The following is a 13,943-nucleotide window of genomic DNA, read 5'->3' on the forward strand; positions in this document are numbered from 1 at the left end:
GAAGGGAAGCAAAGAGAGAGAGACCACATTCACATAACTTTTATTACAGTATATTTTAATAATTGTTCTATATTATTATTGTTGTTGTTAATCTCTCATTGTGCCTAATTGATAAGTTCAACTTTATCACAGGTCTGGATGTATGGGAGAAAACAGTATCTAAAAGGTTCACAGTTTCAGGCATCCCCATGAGGCCAAGGGGGGACTACTGTGTAAGAAACTTCTTCCTTCATGACAGTCATTTCCGTATCTGGGTGTCTTATGGTACCTGATTAAAACAAATCCCAAATGCCATCAAAACAGCACTGACTTTGTACTGGCACTCCATGCTTTATGCGGATTGTGACATTTACTTCTGACAAGGGCAATATTGGGCAAATCCTATCATTTCCCTGGTTTTAAGGCTGAAAAAACGGAGGCTTAGAGAGGTGTAGTGACTTGCTTAGAGTCCCTCCTATAGTATGGGGTAAAGCCAGGATATGACTTCACATAGTTTAACTCCAGAACTTACACTGTCATCTTGTGTTGTTTTTCTGCTTCTCTTGTGTGTCAAAAGAATTCCTCCTTAGTTGTTCTCATACAGGGCAACCATTAAATTAGGCAGTGTAAAAAACAAGTTATGCAGAATAAAGTAGCAAGAACAATCTACTCTGAAATTAGTGTTTTCCCTCACTTCAGCACCTTGAGCTGACCCAGCTTCCTACCGCCCAGACATTTTGCAAAATCTCTCTCTGCAGTTGCCTCCTGATCTGGATTAGGAGTCACATAAGAAAATCAGTCTCATGAGTCCATCATTTTTCCCCATTTCTGACCAGAAGTATTCTGCCCCATTTGCTTCACCTTACTTATTTCTAAATCATTGTAGCTCATTTAAACAAACAATGAAACTTACTGCAAGGGCACAGAATAACTGTCATTAAAGATGTCTGCGTAATTATGCCATAAGTTGCAAGGCAAACTCATGAAGCATTCCGTATGTTCTTTGAGCAGTGGCACTGTGGCTCGAACCACTGTCCAGCTTCCACACTATCTGCTTGGAAGAGGATTACCCTTATTTGGAAGTCTCAGTTTTGAGGATTTGGGGAAAGCAGGCACGCAAACAGACACACCTTATTCTTTACAGCATCATTTATACCTCAACTAAGTCAGCTGAGCAAATGCCTGCTGAAAAGTTCTGAGAGTGGCATAGCTAAGAATCAGAAAGGAGATCTTTCTTTTGGATTAAGTCAACAGAGTCATACCCACAAGGAGAACTATCAAATATCAGATGCGAGAGGTGAAGTGGGGTTATAAGGTGAGAGCTGAGAAGGGAGAAACAGGGTAAGTAAACCTCCATGACTCAGACGAATACTGAACTTTGCATTTCAGGAAGAATGAGGGTTTGGGTTGCTCCTTTTTCTTTTTAAAAACCTCTTTTCAGTATTCCTTGGGGGGCGGGGTTCTCAGAGGATTAAGGGTTTGGAAAATTAAACAGATAAAATACTAAGAGTTAAATAACACATAAGAGGAAGAAGGATTAGAAGGAGGAAGAAGAAGAAAAGTAGAAAGTGTGGTAGGTACCTTCCTACCTCAAGGTAGAAGTAGTGTGTTTCTAAGTACACAGAGAGATTTTGTCTGATTGGGGAGAAATCCTGCAAAAGGATTAGGAAGTGAGTGAGCTGAGAGATGAATTCCAGGGACTGGAGGTCATACAGAGAGCAGGGGAAGCACAAAGCTAGGGCATGGAGTTTTGGGTGGAACTGAGGAGGCGTAAAAAAAAAAGTGCTGAAGTTGTGAGCCGGGAAAGGTATCAAGTACGTAATTTGGCAATTTTGTTATTTCTAAAAGATGAGCTAACAAATTACTTGACTGTCATAAAAGTTCACTTTTTATGGATGTTAAAATACATGGAGATGTTCATTTACAAACATGGTGGGCTTGAGCCAGAGAGCCACCATGATACATTTCAGGTAGTATATGTTTAGTGTGACTGTGGCGCACTACCACCACCTAGTGGCAGCAGACTACCATGCAGCTATTGCAAATAGAAAATTAGAATAAAACAAACAGGCCTTTGGTGCTGAAAGACTTTGAGAGATGATCAGGTACAGCAGTTCACATATAGGTGATGCGTCAGAAATACCCACAGACCTTTTAAAAGATACACCTTAGATATATCAAACCAGAACTTTTGGCGATGTGGTCCAGGCATACACAGTAGTTTGAACAATAAGAAATTGCCATTTTTATAGCTCAAAAAAGAAAAAAATTGTCATTTTTTTTTTTTGAGACGGAGTCTTGCTCCGTCACCAGGCTGGAGTGCAGTGGCATGACCTCGGGTCACTGCAACCTCTGCCTCCCGAGTTCAAGTGATTCTCCTGCCGCAGCCTCCCGAGTAGCTGGGACTACAGGTGCGCACCACCACGCCGAGCTAATTTCTGTATTTTTGGTAGAGACAAGGTTTCACCATGTTGGCTAGGATGGTCTAGATCTCTTGACCCCGTGATTCGCCTGCCTTGGCCTCCCAAAGTGCTGGGATTTACAGGTGTGAGCCACCGCACCTGGCCAAAATTGTCATTTTTATAGTAAATATTTTTTAAAAGCTCCCCAAAGACTTTGACTTCCTCTTGTTAAGAACCAGAGATTGATTCTAGTTTTCTGATTTGCCAAAAACAAAAATGAAGCTTAGAATGTTAAATGACTTGTCCAAGATCCCATGGCTGGGACTCAATCTCTTGTCCTGATTTTAAGTCCAGTGCCCTCTCACTTACGTGTATCTTCTTCATTGTGGGACAAACAAAACAATGTCACACATTCTCGATTTCCTGACACAGAGTCCCTGCATATCCACCTTTTGTTTCAATTCCTACTGTCTCAAAGACATCTCTCCAGTATTTCCTCCCTTATTTCACCTAGCTTTTCAAAACACCTTGCGCTGACTTTTATTTCTGATACGTGTCTTACCTTCTCTGGAAGTTCTGTTCCCTAATACTTTTTCTTTAAAAAAAATATGACTGCACACTATGAATTTTTCACTGACCCCATTAGATGGGAGCTCGGCAAACTGGGACAGAGGCCATGGTGTTCAGGAGAAGGCTCATACCAGGTTGCAAGAGCTGAGTGCTAAAATTTCAGGAATTTTGTTGTTAAGGCTAGTTATTAAATCTGTTATTACACATTAACTGACGCATTCCTGACATAAAAAATTAACTACTTTTTAATGATTATTTTACTATTATCCATGTTCTTCAGGTTATCTACATCAATTATCCTTATATCTGAAGGTGGAAATACTATACCATGCTGTGCTGCTGTGCATCCCTTCCCTACTCTGTGAAAGAGCGGGTCGGGTGGCTTGAAAATGGCCATTGATGGGATTATTTACACCACAGAAATTGGCAAATGTTACAGATCTGGGTTTGATTTATTATTTTGCTTTATTGTCTAGATTTAAAAAGTGATGGCCCAATGCACTGGCTCATGCCTGTAATCCCAATACTTTGAGAGGCTGAGGCAGGAGGATCACTTGAGGCCAGGTGTTTGAGACCAGCCTGGGCAACATAGACCCTGTCTCTATAGGAAATAAAACAATTAGCCAGGTGTAGTGGCATGTGCTTGTAGTCCCAGCTACTTAGGAAGGTGAGGTGGGAAGATTATTGGAGCCCAGGAGTTTGAGGGTGCAGTGAGCTACGATTGTACCACTGTGTTCCAGCCTGGGCAACAGAGTGAGACCCTGTGTCTTTAAAAAAAAAAAAAAAAAGACCAGGTGTGGTGGCTCACACCTGTAATCCCACTGCTTTGGGAGGCTGAGGTGGGCGGATCATGAGGTCAGGAGTTCGAGACCAGCCTGACCAACATGGTGAAACCGTGTGTCTACTAAAAACACAAAAATTAGCTGGGCTGGGTGGCAGGTGCCTGTAATCCCAGCTACTCAGGAGGCAGAGGCAGGAGAATTGCTTGAATCCAGGAGGCAGAGGTTGCAGTGAGCCGAGATTGCACCACTGCACTCCAGCCTGGGCAACAGGGCAAGACTCTGTCTCAAAAAAAAAAAAAAAACTGATGAAAATTATAATAATGCAGATTAAACTTAATAGTACATCATATCCAGTGATCCCATTGTGAATAACATAAATAGTGGAAGAAATGTTCTTCTAGTATTTGAAAACTATTAACTGAGTCAGCATGGAAGTTGTTCATGTCATCGATGGCGAACGAATGAAGTTCCAAAATGTCTTTGTTGTTTCACTGTCTTCTTATTCATTAATGTAAAGAAAATATCAACCAACATTCATGTTGGAACTAGTCTTTCCTCAATTGTAACTATGGGGATAGATGTAGGAGTTCAGCAAAAATCATTAGAGCATTCAGTGAGAATCATTTGTCTATACGAAATTTAAAATAAACAATATTGTATATTTTATTGTTTGAAAATTATGTGAAATTATATCAATGAGATAGGTACCAAAGTTATCTACATACAGATAGACACTTTTTGCTTTCCAGAGAGCCAGTTGTTCACAGCTTACCAGCATGTGGCTGGCCTGAGCCTCATCCTTGCTGTGTCACCAGCTCTCCATCACGTTGTTTCAATGCATCCCCCTGACTTTGGATAGGCATTCATCCAAAGTTGTGGTTTGGCCTTCTAGAGCCCTCATTTACTTTCCGGAACAGAATATATATATTTAGAGACAGGGTCTCTGTCACTCAGGCTGGAGTGCAATGGCGTGATCACGGCTCACTGCAGCCTCGACTTCCTGGACCCAAGTGATCCTCCCACTTCAGCCTTCTCAGTAGCTGGGACCACAGGTGTATGCCATCATGCCCGGCTAATTTTAAAATTTTTTGTAGAGGAGATAGGGTCTCGCTTTGTTGCCCAGACTGGTCTTGAACTCTTGGCTTTAAGTGATCCTTCTGCCTAGGCATCCCACAATGCCGGGATTACAGGCATGAGCCATTGCACCCGACCTAGAAGACAATATATCTTGACCCACAGCCTGTTTCTCAGCTGTCCTCTCCAGTGTTTTCTTGCTCAGTGACAGGCATCATCTTTCCCTCAGTCACTCAAGGCAGACAGGTGGGCTTCACTTAATCTCTGCCTCCTCCCCACCCATATCCAAGCATCACCAAGTTAGGCTGCTTCTTGGCACCTTCCTATTTCTCAGATCCATCTACTTGTCTCCATCTTTACTGCAGTTTTCTTAAGTTTCCATGTCTTTCACTTCTTGAGTTGGTTATTATACAACCTCCTGATTGGGACCCCTGCTTCCATTCTCATTCCCTCCAATCCATTTCACACAGTTACTAAAGATATCTTTCTAAAACATCAAACTGATCAAGTCACTTCTCTGTTTATGCACCCTTAATGGCTCCCTGCTGATGACCAGGCAATGACCACATGTCCGGGCAGCTCTTTTCAAAGTCATACAATGGCCAAGCCTAAACTGCTATGTTCACAGTTCCCCAAAGAAACTCTCTCCTTCCCTTCAGGATTCACTGAGAAGACATTCAGTTGCTCTGGGAACCTTCTCTGACCTTGGCCCTCTCAAAGCTGGTTGAGGGGCCCCTCCCATATGTACCTTTAAGAGTCCTGTATTTATCCCCCTCCTAGCCCTTACCTTGTTGTATTATTAGTGTCTACCTTTTCCAGGGCCTGACTGCCTTGTTTCTTTGTTTCCAGTAGCTAACCCAATACTTAGAGAAGTCAACAAATCCTTGTTGAATGAACAACCAGAGGAAAAAAATGATGGCAGTGATAAAAACAGTGGTGATGATATGCTGAGCACCTACTCCCTACTAGGCACCATGTTGGACACTTTGCCATCATTATTTGCAATCCACAACAACCTACAATTGGCAAAGTAGGGATATGTATATCTGCTTTATAAATGAGAAAGTTAAAGTTAAGAGAGGTTAAGCCGTGTGCCCAAAGTCACAGAGCAGGTAAGGGGAGGGCCCAGGATTTGAATTCCTGAATCCTAGGTGTATCCTATTCCAAAGGCCATGGACTTCTTAACACACCACCTAAAAAGCACCAAGACAAACATGTAGGGCCAACTGAATAACAACAACAACAACAAAAGATGAACAGACAACAAAACAAACACACAAAAAAAACACTTTTCATTTCTGTAGTCCAAGTTCCCTACAATGGTTCAGATAAGGGAGATGGCATTTTATAGGGTATCAAATACGAGGTTTCCATACAGGTAGGAAAGCACTCATTTGTCAGATATATTTTAAAAGCCTGGAAATATGCCTGGCACTTCCTACTGGAGTTTTTAATAGTTTTGCCTAAGTTCATGGGCTGGCTGGACGCTGCACTATGGGTGTGGCTGGGAAGGTGAACGGGGGTCTGATTCCGAGTTGTCCCCTCCTGCGTGGGGCTCCTTCTCAGTGAAACACAGGCTGAAATGCTGATCTGATGTTTGGTCTTTTGACAATTTTCACTTAATGAATTGATTCCTACAGTTCATTAACATACCCACTTCCACTTCTGTATACACATATGTCTTAATTAGCTGCTCATTGGCTGTTTAATTACAAGAAAACAGCTGACAGCTGCCTTGCTGAATTCTAATGGCAGACGCTTTGGAATGGCTACACACTTGGTTTTGACAACCAAGATTTATTCATAACTCTGTGATTTATTGTGAATGCTCATATGCCTGTCCAAATTATTGTATTTTCCAGTACAACTAAAAATTTGGAATTTGTGGGACTGCTGAAGTGGGTGTATGTCTACCTTTCATTTTAAGTCTGAGACTAAGAAAAGCAGAGATAAGAAAAGCGGAGAATCTTCTATGTAAAAGCATGTACTGTGTTGCAATTTTATTTATCTTGGCAATTTTCTGTTGAGAATGTTCAGAAGCATGGGGGTGAGAAGGAAGAAATATCTTTGGATCAGTGTGGGCCAAAAGTTAACTATCTGGCTAGAAGGGGAAAAAGAGGATAACTTCATTTTATTGAGGGGTAAACATAAAGGGCATGCATGGATTAAAATCAAGCAGATGAAATTATAAAATTAAAGTTGGGTGGGGGGCAGAAATAAGAGTCCTCAAAGAAGCATATGAGGAAAAAAAGTTGTTCTTTAGAAAGAGCAGGCAGCCTCATTCACGAAAGTTAGCTGGTTCAGCCCTCTACTCATACATCTGGCAGCAATAAATCACAGAAATTCAGATTTCCTGAGCTACGTTTTTGTTCAATAGTGACTGGCCTGCCTGTAGAATTGTATGCGCAAGTGGTTGCTGATTAAAGCTGCCCACGTGTCATATTTGGTAAGTGTCGATATCTGCTTTTGACCGTGCTTTGCCATACTCAGATCCAATCCAAGTGAAGACATTCAGCAATGGTTATTCCCAAGCATGCACGAGGGACCTGCCCCAAGCCAGGTGCTGTGTCAGGGCCCTATCTACAACATGGCTCTGAGCCCGGCATTTTCTGTGAGCTGAGGAAGGGCAGCAGTTACTAAGACGTGATTAAGATCTAAACAAACAAACAAAAAAAAATCTGAATCATCTTGATGCAAATTGGGTTTTAACACAGCCCTACCACTTGTGCATTTCATCACAGGACTGGAAGATTTAGCTAAACAAAAATTTTCGCTTACCGCCTGTGTATAACAGAACCGAAACTCAGGCATCGTTAAGGATGCAATAACAGCTTGTCCTCCCCCAAGTGGAATTTTCATTTTAAATGCCCCGCTCTAATACTGGGGCCATGTATTAAAAAGCATTAAAATAAAAATGTTGAGCATGAATGTATCAATGGTGAAAAGTGGACAGAATTAGTTCACGACTAGCGACATTTCACAACTGAGATAAAAATATTAGAATCCTCTAAAAGACAATTTGGGCCTAAAAGGAACATTCATAAAAGCTTCTTTTTAACCTAAACATAAAAAGCTCCAGAAATGGCTTTAACTACTTCAGTGGGGGAAGGTGTCACTTAGACACTCTAGATATTTTTGAAAAGCCTTTTTTATTGTTTAAGAAAATATATTTGTTAATGCAGAGACATTATCTCAAATTATCTTTAGTGGGTAAAAGAGGAAGCTTTGAATAAGACATCATCTTAAATGTATTGATTGATGAGTGTATATTGGACAAATGAATGCCACTTTGTTCTTAGTCTTATCAAAAGGAAAAGGTTTTAAATGTAATCAGAAACCAATTCACTAGCCCCAATACTGGATCGTGCATTATCATTAAAAAACTTGCAGTTAAAATTGTATAGCCAAAATATCTAAAAGGATATGGATTAAAAAATGTATGTGTGTCTGTGTGTGTCTTGAGATCAAATGTTCATCCTCATCATCTGAGCAGCCACTGTATCTCATGATGAAATTAGGAACAGAAGTTGAATGGCAAACAAGATGATTTCTCAAAAGCAAACCTTAACCAGTGATTATTTTCCTCCTAACGCTTCATATTTTTATTCACTTTGAAGATTGAACTTTAACATCTACAGCCTCTAGTGTTACCATGGCCTTTTCCTCTGCTGGCATGGGGCACGACCTGCCCCTCCTCCCCGGCAGGCCTGCCTCAGCTCACGTTATGCCCCCTCATCATGCTCACCCAAGGCTGAAACTAAATTCTTTTCCAAGAGCTCAGAAATGTCTGTATGAACAGAATTAAAAACCTTGCAGGCCTGGATTCTAACATATGTTCTTCCGAAATGCAATATTCAGGCTGAAGCAGTGCCAATACATTGTTCCCTGATTCTTTCAAGAGAACAAGTAAAATACGTTTATAATAAAAACCCTGGCATAATGGAGTCCTTAAAAATTTGAGGATGGTGTGCCTGTCTACCCTCATCTTCCACTAGCCACAGAAAGTGACCCTTTGCTTCAATCAAACTGAGTTATGTGCTGTCCCCTAAATATAACCAAGACTGCCCTATTTCTGGGCTTTTGCCTCTGCCATTCCTTGTTCTCCTTCTTCCTCAGCACAGAATGCCCTCCCAGCCACCTTGACTGGGAAAATCCTTCCTCAGCTCCAGCCCATGGTTGGTTCCTCCCTCAGTAAAACCTTGCTAGGCCAACTCTCCTCTAGACCACCTAGGTATGCTGTCTAGTGGATATGTGCTTCTTTTTTCTTTTTTTTTTTTTGAGACAGGGGTCTTGCTCTGTTGCCAGGCTGGAATGCATTGGCGCCATCATAGCTCACCAGGAGCCTTGAACTCCTGGGCTCAAGCAATCCTCCTGCTTCAGCCTTCTGAGTAGTTGGGACTTCAGGCAAACACCACCATGCCTGGCCAGTTTTTTTTATTTTTAATTTTTTTGTAGAGATGGAGTCTTGCTGTGTTGCTCAGGCTGGTCTTGAACTCTTGTGCTCACATCTTCCTCTCACCTCAGCCTCCCAAACTGCTGGGACTACAGGTGTGAGCCACTGTGCCCAGCCTATATGTGCTTCTTACGTATATCATAGATTGTGGCCTTACTCTATATTAGTTCTTGCTTGCTATTTAGCTTTCCCTACACAGGCCTCATCTCTACAACTAGACCATAAACTGCTTGAGGGAAAGATGTGGTCTTCTATGTCTTTGGATCCCTTACAGTGCTTACATAGTGCTTGGTCCCAAGGGAGTGCTCATAGTATTCTTTTTTATTGGCAGATTCTACATAACACATTATAAAATGGTTACAACAATCAAGACTATATCCATAGATGTCCCAGAAATAATATCTGACTATACAGAGCAGCATTACCAAGCCACCAAGAAGTCTGCCTAGTAATGACAATGATAACAACAGCTAACACTTAGTAAATGCTTGTGATGCATCTGGCATTCTTCCAGGTACTTTCCTTAAATGCATGTGACAACCCTATGAAGTTATTACAATTACAGTCCTCATTTTACAGAGGGGGGAACTGAGGCACAGAGCAGTGGTATAGGTGCTCAAGCTGGTAAATAGCAGAGCTGGGATTTCAACTCGGGCAGTCTGGTTCCAGAGTCAGAGCAGAAGCATGGCACCTGCTGTCTCTCTACAGCAAAGGGGTTGGGGAGAGGATGAGCTAGGAACAGCCAAAAATGACAGAGCTACTAAAGTTTCTACCATTTTTGCTGTTCATGTGCAATGCTTAGCAACTATGTGCCAAAATAATTATTTCAGCAATTAAACAGGTCCTCTAGTTTCTTATGGTGTCAGCTTGCTAATTTAAAAATGCAATTTAAAATACATTCACAAAATGATTAGCTCAGAAGATGACCGATCACCTTTTTTCTCTCATTAGATATCTATTTGATATGTCTAATGTGAAATTTTCCTTATGTTTAATTACACTATCACAGCAAAGTTATTTACAATTGATCATGATAGAACCACCTTTACCTGGTTAGAACACGATAAATAATTAACATAAAATGGCAAAAATGGAAGTCTTTTGACTTCTATTTTTATAACTAGGAATAAAAGTGTTAGTTATAGCAGAGAGAAATTATAATGGAAAACAAAGAGTATATGTATCAAATATAAACATATAACATTGTTCAAATCCCTGGCTAGGCATAGGCCCAATCTGTTAATAAAATTATGTTTTATTTATTTTGTGGTTTTCCTTGGATAAAGTCAACAGAGCAGAGGAACAGAGCCACAGATAACTGAAAACCACTTTGGCACTGAGGAGGTATGCAGACAAGATCTGGAAGGGAATCTAGAAAAATGACAACTTTGGAATAATAGATACCTTTTGTTTTCTTATTGCTTTTATTTTTGTGATAAATATTAAGAGTAAAAAGAAAATTCACATTGTTTGTTCTGTGGTACTCAGTCAACTTAGGTTTTACTCAATAGCATGTTGTTAATTAATCTTCCAAATTGTTGGGGTATTTCATATGAATTAGCCCCTACCCCCACCGTGTCCTTTCCCCAGACTCCATTCCTAGATAATCACTTCTGTCAATTCCTAGATAATCACTTGCCTTACTTGACAGATTCAGAGGAAGCCATCAGTTTTTTGGGCAGAATGAAGGGACAAATGGTGAACTGGTATCCGGGATGCTGCCTAGAACCCTGTCCATTTAAGAAGACACCCATGTGATACGCAATGCACAAAAAGCACTGGAACTCCCAGCAGGCAAGCACTGCAGTCTATAAACCCTCTATTGAGAAAGGCCATTGCATGTCTACCAGGGACACAGATTTGGGAGGCAGAACACACGACAGGGTGAGGGTGAAAGGCAATGGCTACCTGGCCACGTCAGCCAAACCAGCTCCAAAAATCAATGCGATGACAGTGGCCACAGGCAGATCACTCTCACCTTATAACCTGGGATGGCACAGACCAGACAGATTATTTCATTTTGTTTTGTTTTTCATTATTTTTATTTACTTTTTTGGAGAGAGGGTCTCACTCCATTGCCCAGGCTGGAGTCCAGTGGTATGATCATAGCTCACTGTAACCTTGAACTCCTGGACTCAAGTGATAAACCTGCATCTGTCTTCCCTGAGTAGCTGAGACTACAGGTACACACCACTATACCCGGCCTCTCATTTTGCTTAATTTATTTAATTAGTCAACTAATTTTGAGGGAGGGCAGATTTTGGAGGTAAAGGGCATAGACGGTTCTGTAGTGTGCGGAAATCTGAAGCTTTGCTAAGATGGGATCAACATGAAGCATCTGTACATGTATAATTAGCAAATGTTACCTTGACTAACAGTAAAATGAAGAATTAAGGAAATTATGAGGTTAATTTCCTTGAAGTCTCTCAGTAGTCATTTGTGTCTATAGGTGATTTTGTATTTTACAACACTGTATTTTCTAATTTCACGAAAGGAAAGCTAACCAAATTCATGGATTTTATTTTTTGCCTCAGCCTCAAAAAGCCTTAGGGCTGATTCAGGCCTGGTTGTAGCAATCGGCTGTCTCAAAGGCCTCCTGCATGTTTAAATAGCTTCTCTCCTGTTTATTTTGCACTGTTTTATCCTGTAAGCTGTCTCGAGGCCCTTCCAATATAAGCATGAGGATTTAAATCTTAATAAATTGAGATTTGAATAATAGAGGTAATCTGGGCTTGGGGGGGGTCTTGAAATATTGGGATAAACATCTCTATTTCCCATCTGCACGTTATGCATGTGCTGTACACATTGCCCCATGATCAAGGTCAGAAATAGTCATAGCAGAAATAACACTGATAATATTTAGAGTTCAATAGCACTTTTCTGTTTGTAAGGACTTTTTTATGTACAGATTCTCCTTCTATTCTTGGAATAGTCCTAAACAGTAGGAAGATCAGGTGTTACACCCACTTTAAAAATGAAGCAACTGAGTGACAAAGAGATTAAGACACATTCAAAACAATATGGACGAGTGGAGGCAGTAGGACTGGAACTCAGGTCTTCCTGATAGCTTTCCCACAATTTTGCCAGATATGTTAACATATGTGTGCTAACAATAAGGCTCAATGACATTCCAATTAAACTTACTGGAGATATCTTTCTATAAGCTTATGACAGGGACATTGTAGAAGTCTCGAGTTAGCTCTTTTTTAAAAAAGATTGCCACAGAGATTGCTCATGAGTTCAACTCTGGGGTTGAAAGTGATAAACAAGCAATGCTCAAATACCTTTTTGTAGTCTCCTATTATTTTGAAGGAAGGAGTAAAAATATATATAACTTCCTTAATTGTAATTTAACACCAAAATATTTCTTCTATCCTGTCATTTCTTATCATTCAAAATTCTAAGGAGTTGAATTTTAAGACATAAGTGGAGACATAAAAATCACGAAGATACATTCTAACATTAATAGAAACAACAACAATTAAAAAGGCTTACCTTGCAGCCTTCACATGTAATGACACCATAATGGATTCCTGATGATTTGTCTCCACAGATCTTGCATGGAATAATTTCAATTTGAGCTGTAACAGAAGCACGCAACCAGTTAATTACATTTTCTTTTAAACACCTTATAAAAGTGTTCCCTGATCAGCATTTGTATAGTGAAAACTAATAACCTGCTAAACATTATACTGCATTAACTATTCATTGCTGAACTGTGAGGGTCCCCCTAGAGCCCTGGACTAAATTATGGCTGCTCGTTATATAATAGCTTTCGGGTTATTAAAATGGGTCATTTGAGAAGGTGTTTAAGAACCCACAAGAAGACTGGAATCAGCATTTCAAAGCCTTCAAGAACCAGAGAGTTCGCAGTTTAGGCCTCAGAGCAAAGCAGATACTGAAATGTTTCCTCCAATCTCATTTTCTATCATTATTTTTAAAAGATCATAAATCTGTCTTGGCTGAGCATTATAGCTTGACTGCTAGAGAAAAATACACTCTAAAAAGTCAGGTCTAGTTAGGAAAATGATTCAATTCAAAATATTAATAAGTTACATATGATGGTAAGAATTCCTTATCTTTTAAAAAATTAACGCAGTTGCCATGTGTTAAAAATTAGTCCATTTGTGTACAATCAGAACCTTTCAACCATAGAGTTAATATCCTGTTTGAATTTAATAATGATGAATCCTGACAAATAGGATGTGTTGCTTCTGAGTTCTTTACATTGGAAATGTAGTTCCTGGTACAGAGGGCATGTGTTTCTACCCAACTGATTACTTAAAGATGCCTCATGCTGGAAGACCCACAAATAACATGTATCACACCAAAGTTCTCAAATAAGGCAAAGCACATTTCTAAGCAAACACATTATATCTCAAAGTTAAAAAGAGCATAATTAAGGATAAAAAATAAGGAATAATTAGGCAAAAGAAAATCCTTAGATCAACAACTATTAAATAGAATTTATATGTGAAATAAAGACCAATGCTGAGCTGTATAGACAGGATGGGAACAGTCACCAGTTTACCGGGAATGCGTCATTATGCTAAATTCATTTTCCATGGTTTTCACTACTGGGTATCATGTTAGACTACCTACTGAGTTACACACACAAACACAACTACAAGTGCCCAAGTCTATTTCATTTCTATACAGCCCTTACCTAGCCCCAGACCTTAC

General features: G+C 40.2%; 1 protein-coding gene and 1 long non-coding RNA gene across 6 annotated transcripts in view; one reads left to right on the forward strand and one right to left on the reverse strand.

Annotated features, from left to right (window-relative positions):
- LOC129014107 (uncharacterized) overlaps positions 1-11,691 on the forward strand; it is a 41,831-nt gene extending 30,140 nt beyond the window's left edge. The window contains exons 3-4 of the long non-coding RNA XR_008494124.1: positions 9,592-9,774; positions 10,547-11,691. This is a non-coding gene — a long non-coding RNA (uncharacterized LOC129014107). The remainder of the gene's footprint in view (positions 1-9,591; positions 9,775-10,546) is intronic.
- Positions 1-13,943, reverse strand: part of RORA (RAR related orphan receptor A) — a 735,085-nt gene that overhangs the window by 25,527 nt on the left and 695,615 nt on the right. For all 5 annotated transcript variants that reach the window (XM_054451117.2, XM_054451120.2, XM_054451118.2 and 2 more), the window contains one exon: positions 12,756-12,841. In XM_054451117.2, coding sequence (XP_054307092.1) covers positions 12,756-12,841 — 86 coding nt within the window. The remainder of the gene's footprint in view (positions 1-12,755; positions 12,842-13,943) is intronic.

This window comes from Pongo pygmaeus, chromosome 16 (genome assembly GCF_028885625.2).
Source record: "Pongo pygmaeus isolate AG05252 chromosome 16, NHGRI_mPonPyg2-v2.0_pri, whole genome shotgun sequence".
In the NCBI taxonomy this organism is placed as follows: domain Eukaryota; kingdom Metazoa; phylum Chordata; class Mammalia; order Primates; family Hominidae; genus Pongo; species Pongo pygmaeus.